Below are 24,937 nucleotides of genomic sequence, written 5' to 3'. Positions count from 1 at the left end.
TCTTTGTGCTCCCTCGGTCTTACCTTCAACTCTTTCTCCATGCTCCTCAACGTTTTTGCTTGCCCATGAGATTTTTGTTTGATAAGCCACACATGCTTCTGACCAGAACTATAGTGTTCATGCAGAAATAAATATTGTCTGATATCCACATTCAGGTTGTTGATAACCGTGTTTCTTTCAGTCGGTGGTCAAAGAATCCTCTACACTTTTCCTCTGGTTTTCTAATCGGTTAGTTTTCATCTCACTGCCTGAAAATTCTGCCTTTTCTTTACCAAAAAGAGACAATGATCATTTTATAAAGGAGACATGACAATATTGCGCATGCTGAATGTTGTATATTAAAATTGACACATGGAAATTCCGCAATTAAAGAAACTTGATGACCATCTTGCTTATCTGCTTCCTGTGCTGAAATGGGAAGATGGTGGGTCAGCATTTGTTTGTGTTGAAATAAGGATTCTGGAGTGTGAAGGAAAGAGGAAGTCAAATGGAAATCAGTCGATGTCGTAATCTTTCCAGAATTAAGAGGACAGGTGAAGTAAAAAAATTCTTTTTAGAGATCTGAAACTAGTAAAGCAAACCCAGAACACCAATTCCCATATCACAGGTATGTTTTAATCCTCAGTGCTTATCCAAACTGGTAGAATGGACTGAACTTATTTTTGAATATTCAATATATTCAATTCAAATTACTTCCTTTTTATTTTACTTAATGCAAAACTTAATTTGATAATTTTAATATAAAATTGCATTTAAAAATGGTATTTTTAATGTAAATCTGTACATTGCACATGGTCATGATGAATCTGAATCTTATCTTCACCCTTTGCATCACTTTTATTAAAGTATGTACAGAAAAAAATCATTGTTATTAAATTTTCTACAAATGATATGGATTTATTAATTAATTAATGTATTAAATGTAGAACCTGGGGGAAGGGGGGGGTGGGCATAAAGAGGCATAGTGAAGGACCTGATCTAAAGAAAAGGAGCTTAAAAAATGCCATGCCCTCTGGTATTTCAAATAGAATTAGACTTTTTGTGTGTTTTATTCAATTAAAATGCTTCCAATAGGTCTTATTCCAACCAGTGTATCCTTAATTAGAAGTGTTCCTCACAATTATGACCTGATACTGACAAGAGCATCATGGCCTGTTGCACAGAATCACGGCAGGGTGATGTACTCTGACCTGGCAGCAATCCAAAGTGATATTGATTGGTTGCGACTAAAAAAAGAAACAACAAGAAAAGGTCCAGCAACATCTGCCTGGATTGTACGATGATATTAATAGCTGGCGCTGGTCTTTAAATGACCTCCCACTGAATAATGTCACTTTGAAGAACTGGAACTCTGGACATTTTGGGTTGTTAATTTTTGCTTTGGCCACCAGATGCCGCCATTGGGCCATTATGACCTACTCCCTTATCCCCCAACTGTTTAATGTCTCCCACCTGCCCCTCGTTAGAGGTGTGTATTTAAGTTACCTTTTTTGCCTTGGCTCTTGTTGGTTAATTATATTTGTCTTTATATCTCTCTTGTTATTTTTCTGTCTTTATAGTTTATATTTGAATCTGGATTAGTGTTGGTTTGTTTGTTGTTTGAGTGTCTTGCTATTTATGGTTGTTTAATTACTTTGAGTCTCCCGTCTTCTTGAGTCTCCCAGTATCTCCCGTCTTCTTGAGTCTCCCAGTATCTCCCGTCTTCCTGATTTTCCCTGTGCATTTCTTTGTTCTGTTTGTTCTGTCATTAATTTTAATCAGTCTTTATTTTATTTAGTATTTTTGATAAACCCACCCTGCCTGTGTTCATTCTGGTTCTTTTTGTTGGACTTATTTCATTAAAAGAAATTATGCTGTTGCACAACTCTAGTGTGTCTCTGCAGTTGGGTTCCAACGCCTCCCAGTGGCAAACTGCTAGAGTGTCTGCCACTCGCTCTAGGGACCCGCACTGACACGTGGTGTAATTGGAGTATATAATAAATGTTATGATTTACAATGTACAGGACGAAGACCTTCCGTGTGCTACAGTGGTGAGCCAATTTCCTAAATTTATTTAGCTTCGTTGTAGTTTGATGGCTGGTTTTGCAACAGTTAGCTTTGAGAAGCTTATTTTCTTTCATTATATCTTATTTATTTTTTGCCATTTCTCAGCTAATTTCAATAGCATTGACAAATTCATAGGAATCACTAGTCCTCTGCTGTCCTGGCCTGAAGCTCAGGTTTGGTCAGCTCTTTTTAACAGCTCAGACCAAATGTCAGGGAATGTGAGGGATATCCAGGGTGGGCTGTACAGAGACACATGGAAGTGGCCAGATGGGATAAATGCTTTTGAACATACCATGGATTCCTGGACAACCTGATTATTTTTGTATAAGTGGTTTACAATGGACTGTTCCGTGATACATTCTGCACCAGCCTGAACTATTTTTTGGTCACACCAGTGAGTCTTTAGTTTTTTATTGTTTATCGCAACTTTAGCCATTTAAATTATTATATAGTTTTGTATTTTTAAGTGCTTAAAAATGTTTAGGAAATTGTCATATTATACAATTAAAGTGATGTAAATGGTATCATTTCATTAAGCCATAGTTTATAGTATTCACAAATGTAGATATTCATTGAGAACACCTATACTTACAGGGAAAGTGTTTTTACTGGGAAACCTGTAGAATAGAGTCAGGTAAGGATGCAGGTGTCTGATGGGAGTGTGTTTGATCCTGAGGTGCAGTCATCCATCATGGAGCAGGTGAGTCACACGATTCCTCTGAAACGTTTGTATTTCAAGCTGCTCACCTGCTCAGATTTTTGCTATTCTCAGATTTTTGACTCGTTTTATAAATATTGTGTTCTGAAACTTTTTTTTTTTTTTTTTAATGCAAGAGAAAATTCCAGTGACCTGGAAGGTGCAGCCAAATGGAAACGTCTCCCACAAGAAAAAGAAATCATGTGTAATGTCTAAATGCTAGAAATAGAGCAGGAGGATGCATATTGAGTAAAAAATCTCCTGTTGCAAGTGGCCACTGGAGGCAGTATTGACTCTTTGAGTGTGTCATGTAGAGCAGTGGTCCCCCAACCTTTTTTTGTGCCACGGCCCGGATTAACATCAGACAATATTTTCACGGACTGGTTTAATGTTGGACAATTTTTTCACAGACCGGCCTTTAAGGTGTGGCGGATAAATGCAACAAAATAAAATATTTTCTGAATATAATAAGCGTGAATCCACTGTGGTGTTTGTTCATTTTGCTCGCTTGGGGGTTTAAATTTAGTGGTAATGTTACCAGCCGGAGCCCCTTTAAGAAGGTAGTGGATGGAGGTAAGACATGTGACCGAAGCATCATGACTTAAATCAAGAATGAGTCATAGACACATGTGGTGGAGAATCTGGTAATTTTCCAAAATAAACATTGTTCAGAATCAGATAAATAAACAGGAATAATGTAAGTGATGTATTCTTTCTGTGCGCCCGGTACCAATTGACCCATGGACCGGTGTCCTTCTGCCCCCTGGGGGATTGGGGACCACTGATGTGGAGAATAAAAAAAAGTGTAGCTAGACAATGAAATTTAATCCACATAATACATTTTAAACATGCAATAAGAAAATACTTTACTATGATTGACATTTTGTAGGTAATATTTGCAATGCAATTCTAGCATTATAGGGCTTATGATTAGCTACAATTAATTTAAGATGTTTATACATTCAGCCACTCTTGCTTAGTGTGTACTATAGAAGTGCTGACCTTTCCATTTGTAGCTTTGTAGAATGTGTGGGATAAATCAAACACCTGTACATAGTGTAAAATGTTATTCAAAAGGAAATCAGAGTCGAAACATAAGATCTCTGTGCTTCTTTTTAAGCATCCACATTCTACATTTAGTTCCCATTTGCTCCAAGATCCACCCCCCCCCCCCTTCTTCCCCCATCTTAATTAAGAAAATTTTATATAACCAAGAAAAAAATGATTTGCTGATATCAGTTTATAGTGTAGAGTATGATTTATTTGATATTTAATTTAGATTAAATTTTTACCATTTTGTGCATAAATTGTGTAAAATGTTTTAAATGTTTTATTTTCAGTTAGTGATTAGTTTTTGATTTTGCTCACTTTTATTTACTTTTAAGATTCATGTATAAAAGTCAACAAATTGTAATTTCATCCTAAGATGAATTTTTCACATACTATAACTTCCACACAATTGATTTATTTTTGTTTAAAGTTTTGCTGTTCAGAATTTGTTTTTTTTTTTTGTTTTTTTTTTTTAAATTCCCAAACTTTTTCTTAATTTCATAGTTTTGAGTGTCTGTTTATGTTGGAGTTTCTATCCAATCAGATTTTAGCAGATACAAGAGGACTAGTCATGAAGAGAAACCGATCTAATCCAGATCTCCATTAGACTTTGATTACCATCACAGCACAGCTGTAGATCTGATTGCAGCATATCCTCGCTCTCCAGAAATATCCTCAAACTGTAACAATTCCATATACAGTTGCCCAGCTGCCCCACCAGAGGGAGCCATCACTCAAGTTTTAAACACCTTTGGGACAAAGTTCACTTCTCGTTTTTAGTCTTTTTAGCTAGTGCTCATGCTAAGAAAAGTTGCTAAGTATCATGTCTCCTAGCGCATACCAAACCAGTTCTTAGATCTACTGTGCTTTGCCCCTGCTATTGTTTCTGACTAATCACCCTGCTCGTTGTGTTTATTGGATTAGTTTGCCTTGCTAATTGCCTTTTCATGTACTGTGCTTGTGGATTATTTTTGTTTGGATTTATTAAACCTCAACATGGATTCTACACAATTGGACTCTGAGTCTACCTTACAGATTAATTAGAAACCGGAGAATTCAGCAAATGCAAGCTGTCAAGAAATGCTGGCAGCTTATCTGAAGTAGCTAAAGGCTTATCAGTACTAGAAATACCACTCACTACAAGCTTTCCACGTTATGCCAGCCAGGCAACCTGATCCTCCAAAATTAGCATAACTCTTGTGGCTGATTCTTTCTATTTTTGGAGAAAAAGAATAGAGGTATCTGACCTTGTATTGACTGCAGTGGCTTAAATGCTATCACTGTGCCATACCCGCTCCCTCTGGTGCCATCTGCTTTCAAACAGCTCTGGGAAACACGTTTCTTCACTAAGCTAGACCTCCGCAGCACCTACAAACTGCTCAGGATCACAGTAGGGAACATAACAAACGTAACTCAAAAACTTACGGTGATTAGAACCAGCATGAACTTCTTCAGCTGTTAGTACAACAGGGACTCTTCTGTGGGATCGGATCAGATGGGCTAGCCTTTACCTTTCATGCTCCACTCCATCACAGCACCCATTTACTGATGAGTTTCCCATCACAGAAGCAAACACACAGTGGTTTATTCATCACAGAACCTTCTTCTACTTCATAGTTACACTGCTTCAAGTCCTGCTTAACTCAAATACTCTCTTCAGAAGGTCTAAATAAAGACGACTAATGGTGACCAGGAAACTCAGCTCAGTGTATAAGCTATTCGACTTCTGAACAGAAGGTCATGAGTTTGAGTCTCATGTCAGGCAGTGTGTAAATAGTGTGATTGTCTGTCGCTCTGAATAAGGGTCTCTGCCAAGCATACTGTAAAAAGTGTGTGTATATACAGTAGGTCAAGGCACACAACTGGGAGCTGTGTGATATTAGGATTGTATTTTATTTCTATTTATTTTGGCATGTCATTTTCCAAGATAAAAACACCAGGGACAGTGTTAATGCATGTGGTAGTTGGTGGTTCAGTGGTAGAAACCTTATCTCTGGACTCAAAGTTTGCTGGGTTGAGTCCAGCTCCTGTTGCCATGTTCTAATGTTTGTTTTGACATGCAGTTAGCAGAAGATCTGGTTAAAAGACCTTTAAGAAAACACTGTTAGTACAAGGTCCTATGGCTCATGTGGATGAGCTTTGTCTCTTGAGCAAGAGGTTGCTGGTTCAAATCCAAATTGAACTTAGTTTTACAATATAGATTTTTCAGCCTAAAACCTCTCAATCATACTTTTTTTTTACCTTAGAGGCCTTGCTGGGTTCAAACAAGCAACCTCTTGGACCAGCTCCACAGGAACTCATACAAGAAGGCTCTGTTAAAGATTTTTTAAACTTGATCTTTCGCAACCCAAAAAAATCATTAGTAAGGGGCAGAGTAAGCTGGATTCAAACCAGCAACCACAGAGTTCAAAGGGATGGCTTGTACCACTGTTCCACCAATACACACACTTAGTGAAAGTGCTCCAGGCAGCTTTATCTTTTAAAATGAAACCCAAAAAACGTATAATGAATTTTACCTTGATAGCACACAAGGGGGAGCTATGTGATATTAGAAGCTCCTTTTAAATTTCTGGCATACAGATCATCACATCTTGATGACAATGGAGCTGTGTAGCTCCAGAGAGAAGATGGCCTGGCCTGATTAATCTTGTTTTCGTTCTTCTCTTCATAGTGCATACTAAAGCCATCTCTTCTCTACAATCATGATTGTATGAGCTTTAGGTGGTGTACATGGTCAGCATGGACATATAGCTTTGCAGCTAAATCGCTCTATACAAAGCAAACTGTGATGCCCTGTGTGTTCTGACTTCTTTGTTTAGAACCAGCAGGAACTTTTTCAGCAGTTTGAATTAGAGGGGATCAAAAATGTTAATCCTGAAGTGACATTGCAGCGGTACTTAGTGGCTTAATGGTTAAAGCGTTGGACTTCTGACAGGAAGGTTGTGAGATTGAGTCTCAAGCCTGTGGTTGTGTGAATGGTGTGATTGTCAGTCACTCTGAATAAGGGTCTCTGTCAAACATGCTGTTAAAAAGTATGCTTACACCAAGAGCAGCAAAGTATCTCTAGCTTTTCCTTAGAGAGGCCACGCAATGTTTTTGATGCCATGTGTGTTATTGAATGATATATAATCTTTTTCCTCTCTAACTTTGCCTTATTTAACGTAGAGAAAAGACTGTTTACCTGCTGCGTTATGAATCAGACGCTCTCACAGGTGCCACAAGGGACACCAAGATCAACGTCAAAACACCAACACTGTCAATGGATATGTAAGAAGAAGGTGATTTGTAGGTAAGTTGCAGACGGCATGTTGCTCCTGTCACGATAACTGTTCCCCAATGGCAGTGTCCTCTTCCAGCAGCTCCAAGCACATCCACACTTCAAGACTCTGTTCAGGAGAACCTTACTCAAAAACTCAGGGTGTTGACCTTCAAACTGCACAGATCTCAGTCCAATCAAGTGTCTGGTGAAACAAGTCTGATTGAAATAGGTTTCACCTCACACCCAAAAGACTTAAAGGGTCCTCTGCTAAAGTCTTGGTGCCAGATACCACAGCACTCCTTTAGAGGCCGTGTAAAATCCTGGCCTTGATAGCACACAAGTGTGATTATATGAGATACTTTTAAAGTTCTGGCATATTTATTTATTATTTTTAGGATGTAATTTTCTAAGATAAAAGCGCCAGGGACAGTGTTGTTGCACGTGGGGCTTGGTGGTTCAGTGGTAAAATCCTTATCTCTGACTTCAGAGTTTGATGTTTTGAGTCCAGGTCCTGCTGCCATGTTCTAATGTTTGTTTTGACATGCAGTTAGCCTAAGTTCTGGGTTAAAAGACCTTTAAAAAAACACTGTTTGTACAAGGTCCTACGGTTCATCTGGATTAATTTTCCTCTCGAACAAGCGGTTTCTGGTTTGAATTCAACTCATGCCTTTTTTTTTTCATATTTTTTCTTCAACTTGAATTATTGTTTTAGATCTGGGTTACAGGATCTTAAAAAAAGCTGCTTGTATGAACTCCTGTGGCTCAGCTGGATGAGCTTTGCCTCTTGTGCTAAGAGACTGCTGGTTCAAACCTTGGTAAGGACTCCAGAGTAGGTGCATGAAAGTTTTTGGAAACAGTGGCTGGATATGTGTAAAGACAGCTTGCAAGCCAAAAGTGGCAGGATCCTTGATGGAGGTTAAATAAAGGCTGGAGGGCTTTACTGAAATGTTGGGGTATATCTGCACTGCCTCCCCCCAGTTCCAGAGCAGGAGTACTAGAGGCTTATGGAGCTTAAATAATATAATATAATATATAATATAAATAATATGCCATTGCCATTGACCATGAATCTTGTGTCTTGGACTTCCGGTGACGGAGCTTCCTGTGTTTGACTTGTTTGCCGCGAGTTCCGTGTTTGTTTGTTTGTGTTTTTCTCTTTTAATAATCCTAAATTGTTTCTGTCTTCCTGACTTGTGACTGTAGTCAGTTAAACTTGACTACCACTATATTCATTGTCTTTCACTTTATCATATTTGTGCATCTTAACTCTGTTCGTGATTATAAGCACTATGCCGGCTGTGTGTCTAACTTTGAGCACAGGTGAGGACTCGTTCGATTTGCAAACGGTGGCGTTGGAGATGGAGGTTTTGGAGAAACAGATTCGCGAGCTGCATGAAAAGCATGCCCGGCTGCGAGAGCGGAAAGCGGCGCTGGAAACATCTCGGGCGGACGCTCACTCGTCCCAGGTAAATTCCCGGGTTGAACCCAACGCTCCCAGCACCTCAACTCCGCGTGTTTCTCTGCCCAGACCCAGCGCACCTACAACTCCGGCAAAGGTGCAACACGGACCCTGGATGCGGCAGCGGCGGAAGAGACAAGCCAAGCCCTGGTCGAAGACGTCTCCCCCACCACCACTATGGGCCTTCGAGATCTCGACCGAGAACCGCTTCGCCCCTCTCCGCGAGACGGAACGCGACACTGTGATTCTCGGAGATTCCATCGTCCGGCATGTCCGCGCTACCGGAGCTAAAGGTAAGGTGCACACTCGCTGTTTTCCTGGTGCTCGTGTTCTTGATGTCGCTGCGCAGGTACCCGCGATCCTGAAGGAGAACTTCGGAGCGGTTGTTCTTCATGCCGGAACGAACGACACCAGGCTGAGGCAAACGGAGATCTTAAAGAGGGATTTCAGGATCCTGGTGGAGACAGTACGCAGCACATCACCCACAGCGAGGATCATAGTGTCAGGACCTCTTCCCACTTACCAGCGAGGGGCTGAGAAGTTTAGTAGACTTTTAGCTCTAAATGAATGGTTACAGTCATGGTGTCGAGAACATAAACTTCTCTTTGTTAATAACTGGAACTGTTTCTGGGAGCGTCCTAGGTTCTTCCGCCCTGATGGCCTGCACCCCAGCAGAGTTGGAGCAGCAGTGCTATCAGATAACATCTCTAGGATACTTCACACCATCTGACTGGTAAGACATCAGGAAATCTTCGACAATGAGAACACGCATACTACAGACCAAATAGTTACAAGTTCACACACAGCCCAGTTTATAGAAACCGTATCTATTCCTCGTGTAGTAAAACCAAGAATTAAATACACAAGATCCAGAAATAATCTCATTGCAGTTAAAACTGAAAAAGGCCAGATAAACAAATACAACAAAGTTCTAAAGTTTGGTCTTTTAAACATTAGATCACTTGCACCCAAAGCACTGATTGTAAATGAGATGATCACAGAGAATAATCTCGATGCACTCTGTCTCACTGAGACCTGGATTAAACCAGGTGATTATATGGGTCTAAACGAGTCGACACCGTCAGGATATGTTTATAAGCATGAGCCACGTCAGACTTGTCGTGGGGGGGGTTTAGGAACCATTTATACTGCCTCTCGTAATGTCAGTCAGATATTAGGATTCAGCTTTAAATCATTTGAGGTGCTCGTTCTTCAAGTTGTACTTTCAGACAGACATAGAAAACTCACTCTGGTCACCGTGTACAGACCCCCAGGGCCCTATGCTGATTTTCTTCAAGAGTTTGCTTGTCTTCTTTCAGACCTCTTGATCAATTTTGATAAAGTGCTGCTTGTAGGAGATTTTAATATTCATGTAGATGATGTAAACGATGCTCTAGGATTATCATTTGTTGACTTATTAAACTCTTTTGGGGTTAAACAAAACGTCACCAGACCAACTCATCGCTTTAACCACACATTAGACTTAATAATATCACACGGAGCAGATGTCACTGATAGATATATATAGATATTTTACCTCAGAGTGATGACATCACAGACCATTACCTCATACTGTACACACTACCGGTAGAGCAGATTAGCCGTGTTGCACCACGTTATCGACTTGGTAGGACTATTGTTCCAACCACTAAGGACAGATTCATAAATAACCTGCCTGATTTATCTCAATTTCTCACTAAACCCATAACTACTAATAATCTTGATGAAATAACTAACAACATAGACCTTATCCTCACTAGCACATTAGACACTGTTGCTCCCATCCAGTTAAAAAAGGTTAGAGAACAAGCACCTGCACCTTGGTATAATAGTCATACGCATGCCCTCAAGAGAACAGCACGTAATCTGGAGAGAAAATGGAGGAAAACTAAATTGGAGGTATTTAGAATTGCGTATAAAGACAGTATGCTCAGCTACAGACAGGCGCTAAAAGCTGCTAGAGCTGAACACCTGAGCAAACTTATAGAAAACAACAAAAACAATCCCAGGTTCCTTTTCAGTACTGTAGCTAAACTAACTACAAATCAGGGCTCTGAAAATTGTGTTCCATCACAGTTTAGTAGTGAGGACTTTATGATTTTCTTCACTGAAAAATAGATAACATTAGAAAAACAATTGTGGCAGTTCAACCTCTGACAGCATCTCCTGAGACAGTGTTACCTTCAACTCCACAACTCACTGTTTTACATGTATAGGACAGGAAGAGCTGTATAATGTTATTGCCAAAGCTAAATCGACAACATGTCAGTTAGATCCAATTCCTACTAAATTACTGAAGGAAGTGTTATATACAACTGGTGAACCTCTTCTAAATATTATTAACTCTTCACTATCATTAGGACATGTCCCTAAATCCCTCAAGTTAGCAGTTATTAAGCCCCTCATTAAAAACCTAATCTGGATCCAAACACGTTATCAAATTACAGACCAATTTCAAATCTCCCATTTATGTCTAAGATTTTAGAAAAGATTGTCGCTGCACAGTTATGTTCCTACCTGCAAGAGAACAATATCTTTGAAGAATTTCAGTCAGGTTTTAGGCCCCATCATAGCACAGAAACTGCTCTAGTTAAAATAACTAATGACCTGTTTTTAGCTTCAGACCAAGGCTTCATCTCGCTGTTGGTTTTACTAGATCTTAGTGCTGCATTCGACACTATAGACCATGATCTCCTCCTAGATCGCTTACAAAATTACATCGGCATTCAGGGACAGGCATTAAGCTGGTTTAAATCCTACCTGTCCGATCGTTACCATTTCGTAGATTTAAATGGAGAGCTATCCAGGCTAATGCAAGTAAATTATGGCGTGCCGCAAGGTTCAGTTCTAGGACCCCTGCTCTTCACAATATACATGCTTCCGTTAGGAAATATTATTAGAAGGCATGGAATTAGCTTCCATTGTTATGCTGATGATACTCAGCTATATATCTCATCTAAACCAGGCGATACAGCTCAATTAACCCGGATAACTGAGTGTGTTAAGGAACTAAGAGATTGGATGACCCATAACTTTCTACTTTTAAATTCTGATAAGACTGAGATTTTGCTCATCGCCCAAAAACTAGTATACAGACGCTCCAGCATCTCAACCTGCATTTAGACGGATGTTCTGTAACCACTAGTTCAACGGTAAAAGACCTGGGTGTTATTTTAGACAGCGACCTGTCTTTTAAAAATCATATCAACCAAGTTACAAAAACAGCCTTCTTTCACCTTAGAAATATTTCTAAGTTAAGAAACATGTTGTCTATATCCGATGCAGAGAAGCTCGTCCATGCGTTCATGACCTCCAGAATAGACTACTGTAATGCATTACTAGGTGGATGTCCTGCATCATTAATAAACAAGCTTCAGTTAGTCCAGAATGCAGCAGCCAGAGTTCTTACAAGATCAAGAAAATATGATCACATAACCCCAATCCTATCGTCCCTTCATTGGCTTCCTGTTAAGTTTCAAATAGCCTACAAACTATTACTTCTCACTTATAAAGCACTAAATGGTTTGGCTCCCATGTATCTATCCAGTCTTTTAACACGCTACAATCCGCCACGCTCCCTGAGATCTCAAAACTCTGGGCTTCTAGTTGTTCCTAGAATAGCAAAGTCCACTAAAGGTGGTAGAGCATTTTCACATTTAGCTCCTAAACTCTGTAATAGTCTTCCTGACAGTGTTCGGGGCTCAGACACACTTTACCAGTTTAAGTGTAGATTAAAAACATATCTTTTTAGAAAAGCCTACACATAACACACATCACATATCATAATTTTGTGCTCCAGAACATCTGATCACATGCACATTATCAACTTGTGCTGTTAATATCATGAACAGCAGCTACGCTAATTCCTCTCCACTGCTTCTCTTTCTCTCCCCATCCCGAGACACCCTGAGGTTTGGCCAGCTCCAGTCACCTCCCACCTCGTGATGATTACGTGCCTTTGAAGAAGTAGATGCCGAACTCGCAAACATCCCGAACCATCTAGAGACGTTCCAGTGCCATTTGGATCCCGCTACATGTGTGGAGTTTTGACATTGGACCTCCTGGAGTGTTTAAAGGCTCTGGCATGGAGAAGCTGATGCTGGATCTGTGGTGACCACAAATGCTGAGCTCATAAAACTCGGAGCTACTAACCATATAGACTGTTTAAGACTGCAGAAAGAACATCACTTATAATCTTATACTCCAGTGCTCATGTTAGTTCTCACTGTCCAGTGTTCTGTATTGTTGAAAGATTTATGATCAAACTCTTGATGTCACCCAGATGAGGATGGGTTCCCCTTTTGAGTCTGGTTCCTCTCAAGGTTTCTTCCTCATAACATCTAAGGGAGTTTTTCCTTGCCACAGTCACCACGGCTTGCTCATCAGGGACAAATTCACACCATTCACCATCACTGTTGATTTGTGTAAAGCTGCTTTGAGACAATGTCTGTTGTGAAAAGCGCTATACAAATAAACTTGACTTGACTTGACTTAAATAATATACAGATTTTTCAACCTGGTCTTCATAACGTCCAACATTTTTACACATCCTGCCCTCTTTCACAGACCCTGCCAATGTTTCTGGAAGCTTACATGCTCATCCCTTAGATCCTTACCAGGGTTGGAATCAGCTTCTGCTACAGGAACTCTTACAAGCTGCTCATCATTGAAACTTGATTTTTTGCAACCTTTAAGTCAAAATAAGCATCAGTAAAGGGGACAGTTAGCTGGACTCAAACCAGCAACTGCTGAGCCCAGAGGCAAGGCTTTTACCACTGTACCACCAATACACACACTTTGTGACGGTGCTCCTGGCAGTTTTATCTTTTAAAATGAAAGCCGAAGAAAACGTATAATGAAATTATACCTTGATAGCACACAAGGGGGAGCTATGTGATATTAGGAGGTACTTTTAAAGTTCAGCACACAAAGGGGAGCTAAGTGAATTTAGGAGGTACTTTTAAAGTTCTGGCTGACTTTTTTTAAAATCTGAGATCGCTGCAGTTTAATGGTCAACAACGTGAGTTTTTGTCAGGTTCTCCACCCATTCCTGAACAGAGCGTTGCAGTGTGGATGTGCAGGGAGCTACTGGAAGGGGACACTGCCATTGGAGAACAGTGCTCATGACTGGAGCAACATATGCAGCAGGTGAACAGTCTGCTCTCGACGTTCAGTGTGTGTTGGTGTGTGTGTGTGTGTGTGTGTGTGTGTGGGGATCTGTAGTCTACCGCTAGTCGGAAAATAAACAGCTAGCAAACATTGTGTACTGATTTTCAAGGAAACACTTTTTTTTATGTCAATCTGTAGCGAGAACAGGTTATATATTATTATTAAAAAACAAATACTCAATCAAACACACCACTTAGCTTTTCTGGGGGTGAAGTCAGATGTTTGGCTTTGAGCCATGTTGTGCAGCTGGAAATTGGTGTTGAAATGCAGCATGACTGTATGTTCTCCTTTGTGCCTCCTTAGAAGTTCATAAGAAGGTGCTGGATTAGTCTCACTGTCCCCAATCTTTTCAAGAAGTAGAGACAGTGACAGTGGATGTGTGTGATTGCCAGGAGAGGAAGACAATTTCAGTGAGTTTTTTCAGGTGTAATTTTAAAAGATAAAAAATGCCAGGATCACCGTCACTGAGCGTGGTCTTGGTGCCTCAGTGGTAAAAGCCTAGCTGCTGGACTCATAGGTTTAAATCCAGCTCATACCAGCATTTGTTGATGTTTGTTTTGACTTGCAGGTTGCATGTAGATCTTGTGCCCATTGTGGATGAGCTTCACCTCTGGTGCAAGAGGTTGTGGTGGAAGAGGTCACTGGTTTGAAGTGTAATTTTTCATTATTACGCATAACTTAATTTATGGACATGTATGGTTTGATTTCTGTGTATGTGTGGATTTTTTTCTAAATTCTTAACAGAAAAACTGTTAATTAACTGTATAGTTGAGAAATTCTTATATAAAATAATAATACACAGATACATTACACAATATTGAACTATTTTTTATTTTTTTATCTTATGCAAAGATTAATTTTTTACCCTATAGTTTATAAAATCTTGGGTCAGCAGAAATATATCTTTCAATCCTGATTTTAAAATTTAGCATACTGATGAACCTCCAGCACATTGAATAAGTTCCTTCACCTCTAATTTTGGAATAGTTTTGGAAAGCAGCACAAAGTAGCTTTATTATTGTGGGGAAAAAATGTTTGCAAAAAGCATATACAAATAAATACAAGTTCAATAATTTTAGCATAAATATTTCCGCCTATTGCCATGAAAGCCCAAATTTAGTTCTGCTAAAATAAACTAGTTACATGGAGTTGCCCTGTGATCCATTTAAGTTTCATACAATCACAATATAAATACATTAGCAAGTATAGAGAAGGTCAGAAGGAGTTGCATAGTGTGTTTGTGGATTTAGAGAAAGTGTACGACAGGGTGGAGAGAGGAGTTGTGGCATTCTATGAGGAAGTCTGGTGTGTCAGAGAAGTATGTGAGGGTGGTGCAGGACATGTATGAGGACAGTGTGACAGCAGTGAAGTGTGCAGTAGGACCAACAGATTGGTTTAAGGTGGAGGTTGGATTGCATCAAGTATTAGCTCTGAGCCCTTTCCTGTTTGTAGTGGTGATGGACAGTCTGATGGATGAGGTCAGACCGAAGTCTCCATGGACTATGATGTTTGCGGATATTGTGATTTGTGGTGAGAGTAGGGAGGAGGTTGAGAAGAGCCTGGAGAGGTGAAGGTACACGCTGGAGAAAAGGGGAAAAAAGTCAGTAGGAGTAAGACAGAGTACATGTGTGTGAATGAGAGGGAGGGCAGTGGAGTGGTGCGGTTGCAGGGAGAAGAGGTGGAGAAGGTGGAGGAGTTCAGGTACTTGGGGTCAACAGGGCAAAGTAATGGAGAGTGTGTTAGAGAAGTGAAAAAAAGAGGTCAGGCAGGGTGGAGTGGGTGGAGAAGAGTGATAGCAGGAGTGATTTGTGATAGAAGAGTATCTGTGGGAGTGAAAGGGAAATTTTATAGGACTGTGGTGAGATCTGAGATGTTGTATGGTTTAGAGACAGTGGTATGGATTAAAAGACAGAAGGTGGAGCTGGAGGTAGCAGAGCTGAAAATGCTGAGGTTTTTGTTGAGAGTGACGACAATGGACAGGATTAGAAACGAGTTTATTAGAGGTACAGCGCATGTAGGACGTTTTGGAGACAAGGTGAGGGAGGTGAGATTAAGATGGTTTGGATATGTGCAGAGGAGGGACATGGGGTATATCAGTAGGAGAATGCTGAGGATGGAGCCACCAGGAAGGAGGAAAAGAGGAAGACCAAGGAGGAGGTTTATGGATGTGGTGAGGGAAGACATGGTAGTTGGGTTGAAAGAGACAGATGGACAGGGGGGTATGGAGACGGATGATTATCTGTGGCGCCCCCTAATGGGAGAAGCCAAAAGAAGAAGAAGAAGAAGAATTAACTGCTTTATAGCTACAAATGTTTTTTTTTTTAATAACAGGCAGACAAAATACAAAAAAAATTAAGTAACCTTGTTTTTATCCATTTGTTATATATAATTGTTATATTTTCATTGCACAAAATTGATCTTTTTCATGCAACATATCAATTAAAGTTTTGCACATTCACATTATTCTTCTTAGAGAAAATGTTTCCATCTGGCTGCAACCTCCAGGTCACTGTGGAGTTCCCCAACATGCCATGTTGTGCCAGTTTCTGCTTCACCTAAAAAAAGTAATATATTATTACATGAGATTTTTCAATCTAAATAAAACAATCTAAGAACCTGGGTAACTTTGACAAGAGCCAATTTATTTTGGCTGGTAAAAGAGCTCTAAGAACAGATAGCAGGTAAACTTGTAGTATCCCAAATCTAATAATTAGCATGAGAAGTTAAGGTTCATCTGTCTGGCTCAATCCCTTAATAAAAGCTACTGTAGCCCAATGCTGGTTTTGATAGAAATGAATCTGAACACACAGAGAAACAAAGCATGTTGTACTTGAGATAGCTGCATAGCATTCCAAGTGAATATGCTGATCCCTGTACACCACCCATGCTCTGAGATAAATCAAAGTGGATAGTTGGGTTAATGTGCATCAGTTGCCTGGAAAGAAGAGCAGCTGAAGGACGCAATGTGATCCTCTGCATGACATTTTGCTGCTAAGGATGACGTTCCCTGCACATCCACATTGCAATAAATAGTTAGGAAATGGTATGAGGAACATGTCAAGAGTACAAAGTGTTGACTCGGCCTCCAAAGTCCCATGTTCTTAGTCCGATCGAGTGTATGTGGGATATGCTAGTCAAGCATGTCTGATCTATTAAGCCCGAACTCACAATTTATAGGACATAAATCATCTGCTGATATTTCTGAGTTGTTGTGGTGTTCAGGCTTTGATGGGTCAGAGCAGTTTTAGTAACAAGAAGGACCCAGTCAAATGAGTAACTGGATTTAATTTGATGGCTGATCAATGTTTTTTTTACAAAGATAGCCTATGACTGATATTACTGCTCAGACAGTCCTTAATCCAAGACATGCCATTACCTTAACTACATTAAATTATACACACTGTTTTTGGACTCTGGTTTTTGGTTTCTCCTGCATTGCTCTGCTTACTGTCTCGAACTTAAGACTGTTTTTTGGACTGTGTATCTCTGCCTGCTTCTTTCATTAAAATTTACCTTTAATTGTACCCTGTCTGCATCCTGCATTTGGGCCCAACCAGTCATTTCCCTGGCATATGTGAGGAATGTGCATAATATCACATAATAACAGGCATAGCTCAAAGTATAAAGGTCACTTACCAGCTCTAAAATGGATTGCTGTAAAGCAGCATCAAACACACTCCCATCAGACTTCACCTGTATTTTCAGTATCTGCTGCCTTGCTGAAACTGTGAAAAAGCATAATAATAATAATAAAAATAATAATTGGCCAATTCAAGGGCACATCATCAATCATAATCAGATTCAAAGTGTACTGAAATCTGTATATAAATGTATTTATTTAACTAATTTCATATCAAATACCATTTGTGCATAATCTTTAATCTGTAGTTAAATTAATACACTTTTGAAAAATTCTTCCAAAGTTTACTTTCTTTTCATTTTCAGACAGCATTTATAACATGACTCACTGATTTCACAGAAGAAGTAGTGTAGATTGGTGCACTTTTCATCACCAAACAGTAGATTTTGCAAAACCCCACAGTTCTCCTGAAGTTTAGCATTATCAGGCTGTCCAGGATTCCACTGGATGTTTGATGCCACTGTTCCATTCAACCACTTCCATGTGTCCCGATACAGACCGAACCAGGAAATGCCCTGGACAGATACTATCTGTGCTAACAGGTCATTGTCTGCCTGGGTGAGTGAGCTGGCCAAATCAGTGTAATATGTTCGGCAGTAAGTCTGAGCTTCAGACCAGTTCATCTGAGGATTAGTGACTCCAATAAATCTGTCAGCACCACTGTTACCAGCTGTAAAAATTCAAAATGGGGAAAACAAATATAATTTATACAATTTATATTATTTATTCTCCCAGAAATATAACCCAGCCATTATGGATGCACAAGCCAGTGCACTCTTAGTGCCGGTCCCAAGCCCGGGTAAATGGGGAGGGTTGCGTTAGGAAGGGCATCCAGCGTAAAACATGTTCCAAATCAAACATGCGGATCACAAATGAGAATTTCATACCGGATCGGTCGAGGCCTGGGTTAACAACGACCGCCACAGGTATCGTTAGCTGACAGGGTACCGGTGGAAATTGGGCTACTGTTGGCCAAAGGAGGAGAAGGAGAGGAGGAAGACGTCTACAGAGACGGCAGGGAAAGGAGCAGTGCAGGAGAGTGGAGGTTCGGGTTGGTACTTTAAATGTTGGTACTATGACGGGTAAAGGGAGAGAGGTAGCTGATATGATGGAGAGGAGAAAGGTAGATATGCTGTGTGTTCAGGAGACCAAGTGGAAAGGGAGTAAGGCCAGGAACATTGGAGGTGGGTTTAAACTGTTTTATCATGGTGTGGATGGAAAGAGAAATGGTGTAGGGGTGATTCTGAAGGAAGAGTACAGTAAGAGTGTAGTGGAGGTGAAGAGAGTTTCTGATAGGGTGATGATCGTGAAGGTGGAAGTTGAAGGGATGATGATAAATGTCATCAGTGCCTATGCTCCACAAGTTGGCTGTGAGATGGAGGAGAAGGAAAGATTCTGGAGTGAATTAGATGAAGTGGTAGATGGTGTACCTAGGAAAGAACGATTGGTGATTGGGGCAGACTTTAATGGGCATGTAGGTGAAGGAACAGAGGTGATGAGGAGGTGATGGGTAGGTATGGTTTTAAGGAGAGGAATGTGGAAGGGCAGATGGTGGTAGATTTTGCTAAAAGGATGGAAATGGCAGTGGTGAACACTTATTTTAAGAAGAAGGAGGATCATAGGGTGACGTATAAGAGTGGAGGAAGGTGCAGACAGGTGGACAATGTGCTATGCAGGAGATGCAACCTGAAGGGGATTGGAGACTGTAAGGTGTTGGCAGAGGACAGTGTAGCTAGACAGCATCGGATGGTGGTCTGTAGAATGGTTTTGGAGGAGAAGAAGAAGAGGAGGAGAGTGAGGACTGAAAGAAGAATAAGATGGTGGAAACTGAAGGAGGAAGAGTGTAGTGTGAGGTTCAGGAAGAGGTCAGACAGAGGCTCGGTGGTGGTGAAGAGGTGCTGGATGATTGGGCAGCTACTGCAGGAGTGTTGAGGGAGGCAGCTAGTAAAGTACTTGGTGTGACATCTGGAAATAGAAAGCAAGACAAGGAGACGTGGTGGTGGAATGAGGAAGTGCAGGAGAGCATAAGGAGAAAGAGGTTGGCAAAACAGAAGTGGGATAGACAGAGTGATGAGAAAAGTAGGCAGGAGTACAAGGAGATGCGGCAGCAGGTTAAGAGGGATGTGGCGAAAGCCAAGGAAAAAGCATATGAGGAGCTGTATGAGAGGTTGGACACTAAGGAAGGAGAAAAGGATTTATACCGATTGGCCAGGCAGAGGGAACGAGCTGGGAAGGATGTACTGCAAGTTAGAGCAGTAAAGGATGGAGAGGGAAATGTGTTGACTAGTGCGGAGAGTGTGTTGAGAAGGTGGAGGCATAAATAAGATGTGCAAACCTGCAGTAACTACAGGGGAATTAAGTTGATCAGTCACACCATGAAGTTCTGGGAAAGAGTAGTGAAAGCCAGGCTGAGAGAAGAGGTGACCATCTGTGAGCAACAGTATGGTTTCCTGCTGAGGAAGAGCACCACAGATGCCTTATTTGCTTTGAGAATGTTGATGGAGAAGTATAGAGAGGGACAGAAGGAATTGCATTGTGTATTTGTGGATTTAGAGAAGGCGTACGACAGGGTGGAGAGAGAAGTTGTGGTATTGTGTGAGGAAGTCAGGTGTGTCAGAGAAGTATGTGAGGGTGGTGCAGGATATGTATGAGGACAGTATGACGGCAGTGAAGTGTGCAGTAGGTACGGCAGACTGGTTCAGGGTGAAGGTTGGACTGCATCAAGGTTCGGCCCTAAACCCTTTCCTGTTTGCAGTGGTGATGGACAGGTTGACGGACGAGGTCAGACAGTAGTCTCCCTGGACTATGATGTTTGCAGATGATATTGTGATTTGTTGTGAGAGTAGGGAGCAGGTTGAGAAGAGCCTGGAGAGAAACGCAGTAGGAGTAAGACAGAGTACATGTGTGTGAATGAGAGGGAGGGCAGTGGAGTGGTGCGGTTGCAGGGAGAAGAGGTGGAGAAGGTGGTGGAATTCAGGTACCTGGGGTCAACAGTGCAAAGTAATGGAGAGTGTGTTAGAGAAGTGAAGAAAAGAGTGCAGGCAGGGTGGAGTGGGTGGAGAAGAGTGACAGGAGTGATTTGTGATAGTAGGGTATCTGCAAAAATGAAAGGGAAAGTTTATAGGACTGTGGTGAGACCTGCGATGTTGTATGGATTAGAGACAGTGGCATTGAGTAAAAGACAGGAGGTGGAGCTGGAGGTAGCAGAGCTGAAGATTTTGAGGTTTTCGTTGGGAGTGACGAGGATGGATAAGATTAGAAATGAGTTTATTAGAGGGACAGCGCATGTAGGATGTTTTGGTGACAAGGTGAGGGAGGCGAGATTGAGATGGTTTGGACATGTGCAGAGGAGGGACATGAATTATATTGGTAGGAGAATGCTGAGGATGGAGCCACCAGGTAGGAGGAAAAGAGGAAGGCCAAGGAGGAGGTTCATGGATTTGGTGAGGGAAGACATGCAGGTAGTTGGTGTAAAAGAGGCAGATGTAGAGGACAGGGTGGTATGGAGACGGATGATCCGCTGTGGTGACCCCTAATGGGAGCAGCCGAAAGAAGAAGAAGATTCTCCCAGAAATATAATAAAAGGAACAAGGTCAACCACCATGTTGACAGTGGCAGTTTTAAATGCTGCACAAAGTTATGCACATTTATTTTTAATCTTGTCAGTTCTTCAGTAGAGAACTTGTTGAAAGCTGTGTATGAGAGCAATAAAACTAACAAAATAAATAATTTGGTATGTTTATTTACCATTGTAGCATATAAAGGGTTTCTGCAGTGCACAGTTCCAGTCTGCCCAGTACCCAGCACCATAGATTCCTCCACATGCTTCATGCCCCTTGATATTATCAGGTTGTCCAGGGTACCAATTTGTTAGGTTTGTACTCTTCAGGAAAAGGTTATTAAAAGACCAGCGCCAACTGTTAAAGTCATTGTACAGTCCGATCCAGAGAGGCCATGATGTTACACCGCTAATTGCTGCCATTTTATTTAGCGTTGCCAAAACACTAGTGGTTTTTACCCTAGCCAGGTCAGTGTACTTCATCCTGCAGTACTTCTGAGCATCAGCCCATGACACTGCCTGCTCGATGAAATACAGAAGAGGGGCAGGTTGCTGAACATTGTAGGTGATTGGCACAACACCTGTCAACAAGATTTTTTTTTTAAACTTACACACTTTGTATTCATTATCAAGCATGTTATGAGATAGAACTAATGTAAGTGTCAGAATTACCAGTAACCAATTTCAGAAGTCAGAAATATAAACAAATTAGTAAAATCAGCAATATATAAAATAAATACAGTCGAACCCAGTTATGTCGATGTCCTAGGGGTTGCCAAAAAGCATCAAGTCAAACGATGATCGAGATAAACGAAAATCAATATAGCGGCAATATATTAACGTGCTTGAAATTTCTTTATGTACATGATGTGCGTTAATAAATGAGAATGTGCATGCACGTGTTTTTGGAGGTTTTTTTACACAACAGCGTTGCCGTGATTTGTTTGATGAAGACATGCTATAAAAATATATACAGTACATGTTTGTTAACTGTCAGGAATCCTCCTGCCACGCCCCCTTCGGCCCCCTTCAGCGTGTCAGGTGCTTTCTCGGCAGCTTTCTCTGAAGCTCCCGGCTTCAATTGCGCACATATGGTGCTCGTTTATCATCATCACCAGCTCCTATTTAAACTTTCACACTCTCACCGTCCGTTATTGTTGGTATATGTTGGTTCACGGCGGTCGTTGTTATCGCTCATGTGTATCCCGGTACGTGCCTTCCCACCGGCACTCTCTCACTCTCTCTCTCTTCCCACCGGCACTCTCTCAACGGCTGCTCTTTTCATCCCAAAGCGCATTGCGGATTCCCCCCTGATCCTGCCGTTGTTCATTCTATGCTTTTGCTGCTCATCCCACGTTCTCCCGTGTGCTGTTCAGCGCCACGCTTCTACTTTCGCCTCCCGTTCATCGCATAACATTTAACCACAAAAGGCATATGTGCACTAACTAACAGCAGAGATTCACCAGTATACAATACAACACCTGTAGCATCTGTAAGGCTTGATTTTTCCGCCACTTTCGCTAGTTCTTCTGCGGCTGCACCGAGATAACCGACGTAAGCATAAAAAATGCTTAGACAAAGCGAGAATTTGGCGGTTCCACTTCAAAAACGTCGACTTAATAGGGTTGTCGAGTTAACCGAGATCGAGATAAGTGGGTTCCACTGTATTTTTTTTTTTTTGCAAGAAAAACTTTGTTGTTTTATATATAGCTCTCACCACTGAGACAAAGGAGAAGAAACAGATCCAACTTCATGATGTCAAAACAGCTAAGCAAAAAGAAGAAATGTATGTTTAGTTGGGATGGGTAGTTTTCAGTAAACCTGATGCATACATTCTTGGATCAAGATTTTTTTTATTATTTTAAGGAGAAAATCGAAATCCAAGTGCAGAACATTTATTATTAATGACCAATTGAGCTTAAAATCATAAACATGAATTAACCACAACAGTTTAACCCTTAACACAAACTAAAAACAGATTTTAAGCACCTTGATCAAAAATCTAACAGTGGCAGTGCTACGGTTTAAACCCCCAACCTTATGACCAAAATGCAGACCCTTAACTGTTAAACCACTATTATCCTATTTTGTGAAATCCTCAGCTGAGTCATTGTCAGTTTGTTGGTGAGTGACAGTGGTCTAAAACAACAATTTGATTTAGCCCCCACACAAAAAATACATTTTGGTGCATTGTGTGTGTGTGTGTAACGTTTGTCTTTATGTATTCAATAACGGGTATTTTATAAGATATAACTAATGCATTGACAATTAGAAGCATTAAACTTTAAGCAATAAAGTTTACAATTGTTAACTATTGATATTGTATGAATACAATAATGAGTAATTACGCTTACACATCGAATATTTATTATGCTCATAAATTTGAGCATGTTATCAGAGGGATTCCAAAAAAAGTTTTGAATACTACAAGATATACATTATCATATAAGGTGATCAAGAAAATGAAAAGAATGAGAAAACAATCTAATCAAATAAGTAACCCTGAAACTTACCGCAGATCTTTAAGCTGAAAAGTGTAGATCCAAACAGTGTTCCTTGAATTCCTTTGTTCCAGAGCTTCACTAAGCATTCTAAGGAAATAATTGACTTTGATATACCATCTTGTGCAAAAACAAAAGTGATGCTATTTGATCATTTAAATCATGGAGACTGATTTCCATCTCAACCTTCTCTTGGACTAGACAGATTTAAATAATTCATCAGCATGAAAATACAAACTGGTTCTCCTTGGACAGAAGGTCAGCACATCCAGATCATACATCTTTAAAAGATACAGTATAAAAGTACAAATACAAATTATACTAATACCATGTCAAGAGATTTTCTACAACACCTTGTACAAAACCAAGTGTAAAAACAGTATAAATAACAGAGTATTTATGTGGCTGAGCAGATAATTACCTTGTACACATAACATTGCACCTCAACTCTCAAACCTTCAGTGACAAAAACATTAGTGGCTGTTCATGTTAAATATCAAATATATTAGCATTCAGCTTGGTCTAAGGAATCAGAAAATCGTATTTTTGAATTCATCCCATATTCGTGTCACATGGAATTTCTAACCAGGTTTTGCAATAGACATTAATGTTTGGTCATGCCAAATGGCCAGTCAAATTTCTCCAAATGAAAAACAAAAAGTGGTAGCAGCAGGAGAACTAGAAATGAAGGAGAACTGCATTCTCTACAATGCCTTGATTTAATGTGCAGAACAGTGTTACCTCACACTGTGTCACAGTAAGAGCAGTGGTGGTTCAATAGGCTTCTGGTCAGGTCAGGTGGTTGCAGCACTGCCAAGCTGGCACCAGTTTGTGCCAGGGGCACTAAATAATGACTGACTCTGTAAACCTTGTTGACTTTTTCAGAATGACAATAAACTGCACTACTTGACTAAGGGTCAAATGTCTGCCTGTAGCAAATTTCAAGCAACATTCAGCACATGAAAAGGTTTTTGTGACTAAAAGCATAATTCGTATAAATGTGAGAAGACTTGAACAAAGAGGTAGGTGATAAAAATATCTATTCAAATACACTGGAAACAGTGATTTTCCTTGAATAGCTCTGTTCCACAAGCTTATAAAAGAAGCATAATTGACCTTGTTATAACCCTGATGTCTTATGCAAAACATTCTCATTTAAATTTCTGAGACGGATTTCCATCCAAACCTTCTTTAGGATGTGACAAACATCAGCAGCTAGTAAATCCGTCAAAAAATTTACAAATAAATGCATTATTCTACTATGAATTCCACAACAAACATTGTCTCAAAGCAGCTTAACAGAATTTTAAGAGTTAAGGTGAATGGTGTGTGTTTATCCCTGATGAGCAGCCATAGTGACTGTGTCAAGGTAAAACTCCATTAGATGTTTTAAGGATAAAGCCTTGAGAGGAACCAGATGTAAAAGGGAACCCATCCTCATGTGGGTGACTTAAATCTTGTGATCATAAATCTTTAAACAATACAGAACACTGGAAAGTGAGAACTAACATGAGCACTGGAGTGTGTGATTATGAGTGATGTTCTTTCTACAGTCTT

General features: G+C 40.4%; 1 protein-coding gene and 1 long non-coding RNA gene across 4 annotated transcripts in view; both read left to right on the top strand.

The window, feature by feature from the left end:
- Positions 1 to 1,480: 1,480 nt before the first annotated feature.
- Positions 1,481 to 3,208, top strand: LOC124381651. 2 transcript variants are annotated; one of them, XR_006924898.1, is made up of 4 exons: positions 1,481 to 2,030; positions 2,220 to 2,440; positions 2,641 to 2,746; positions 2,881 to 3,208. It is a non-coding gene; the product is annotated as an uncharacterized LOC124381651 (long non-coding RNA). The 2 variants fall into 2 exon arrangements; XR_006924897.1 differs by having other exon boundaries at positions 2,215 to 2,440.
- Positions 3,209 to 13,373: 10,165 nt separating this feature from the next.
- The window catches only part of LOC124381621 (macrophage mannose receptor 1-like), a 40,802-nt gene continuing 29,238 nt past the window's right edge, over positions 13,374 to 24,937 (top strand). Inside the window, exons 1-2 of one of the 2 annotated variants that reach the window (XM_046843409.1) lie at positions 13,448 to 13,465; positions 13,547 to 13,659. In XM_046843409.1, coding sequence (XP_046699365.1) covers positions 13,651 to 13,659 — 9 coding nt within the window. In that variant the 5' untranslated portion in view covers positions 13,448 to 13,465; positions 13,547 to 13,650. Of the gene's footprint in view, positions 13,660 to 24,937 lie in introns of both variants that reach the window. The other variant, XM_046843410.1, reaches the window with a different exon arrangement.

The sequence above is a fragment of the Silurus meridionalis genome, chromosome 28 (genome assembly GCF_014805685.1).
Source record: "Silurus meridionalis isolate SWU-2019-XX chromosome 28, ASM1480568v1, whole genome shotgun sequence".
In the NCBI taxonomy this organism is placed as follows: Eukaryota; Metazoa; Chordata; class Actinopteri; order Siluriformes; family Siluridae; genus Silurus; species Silurus meridionalis.
The sequence above is the reverse complement of the archived record's forward strand: the minus strand, read 5'-3'. Positions and strand labels throughout refer to the sequence as shown.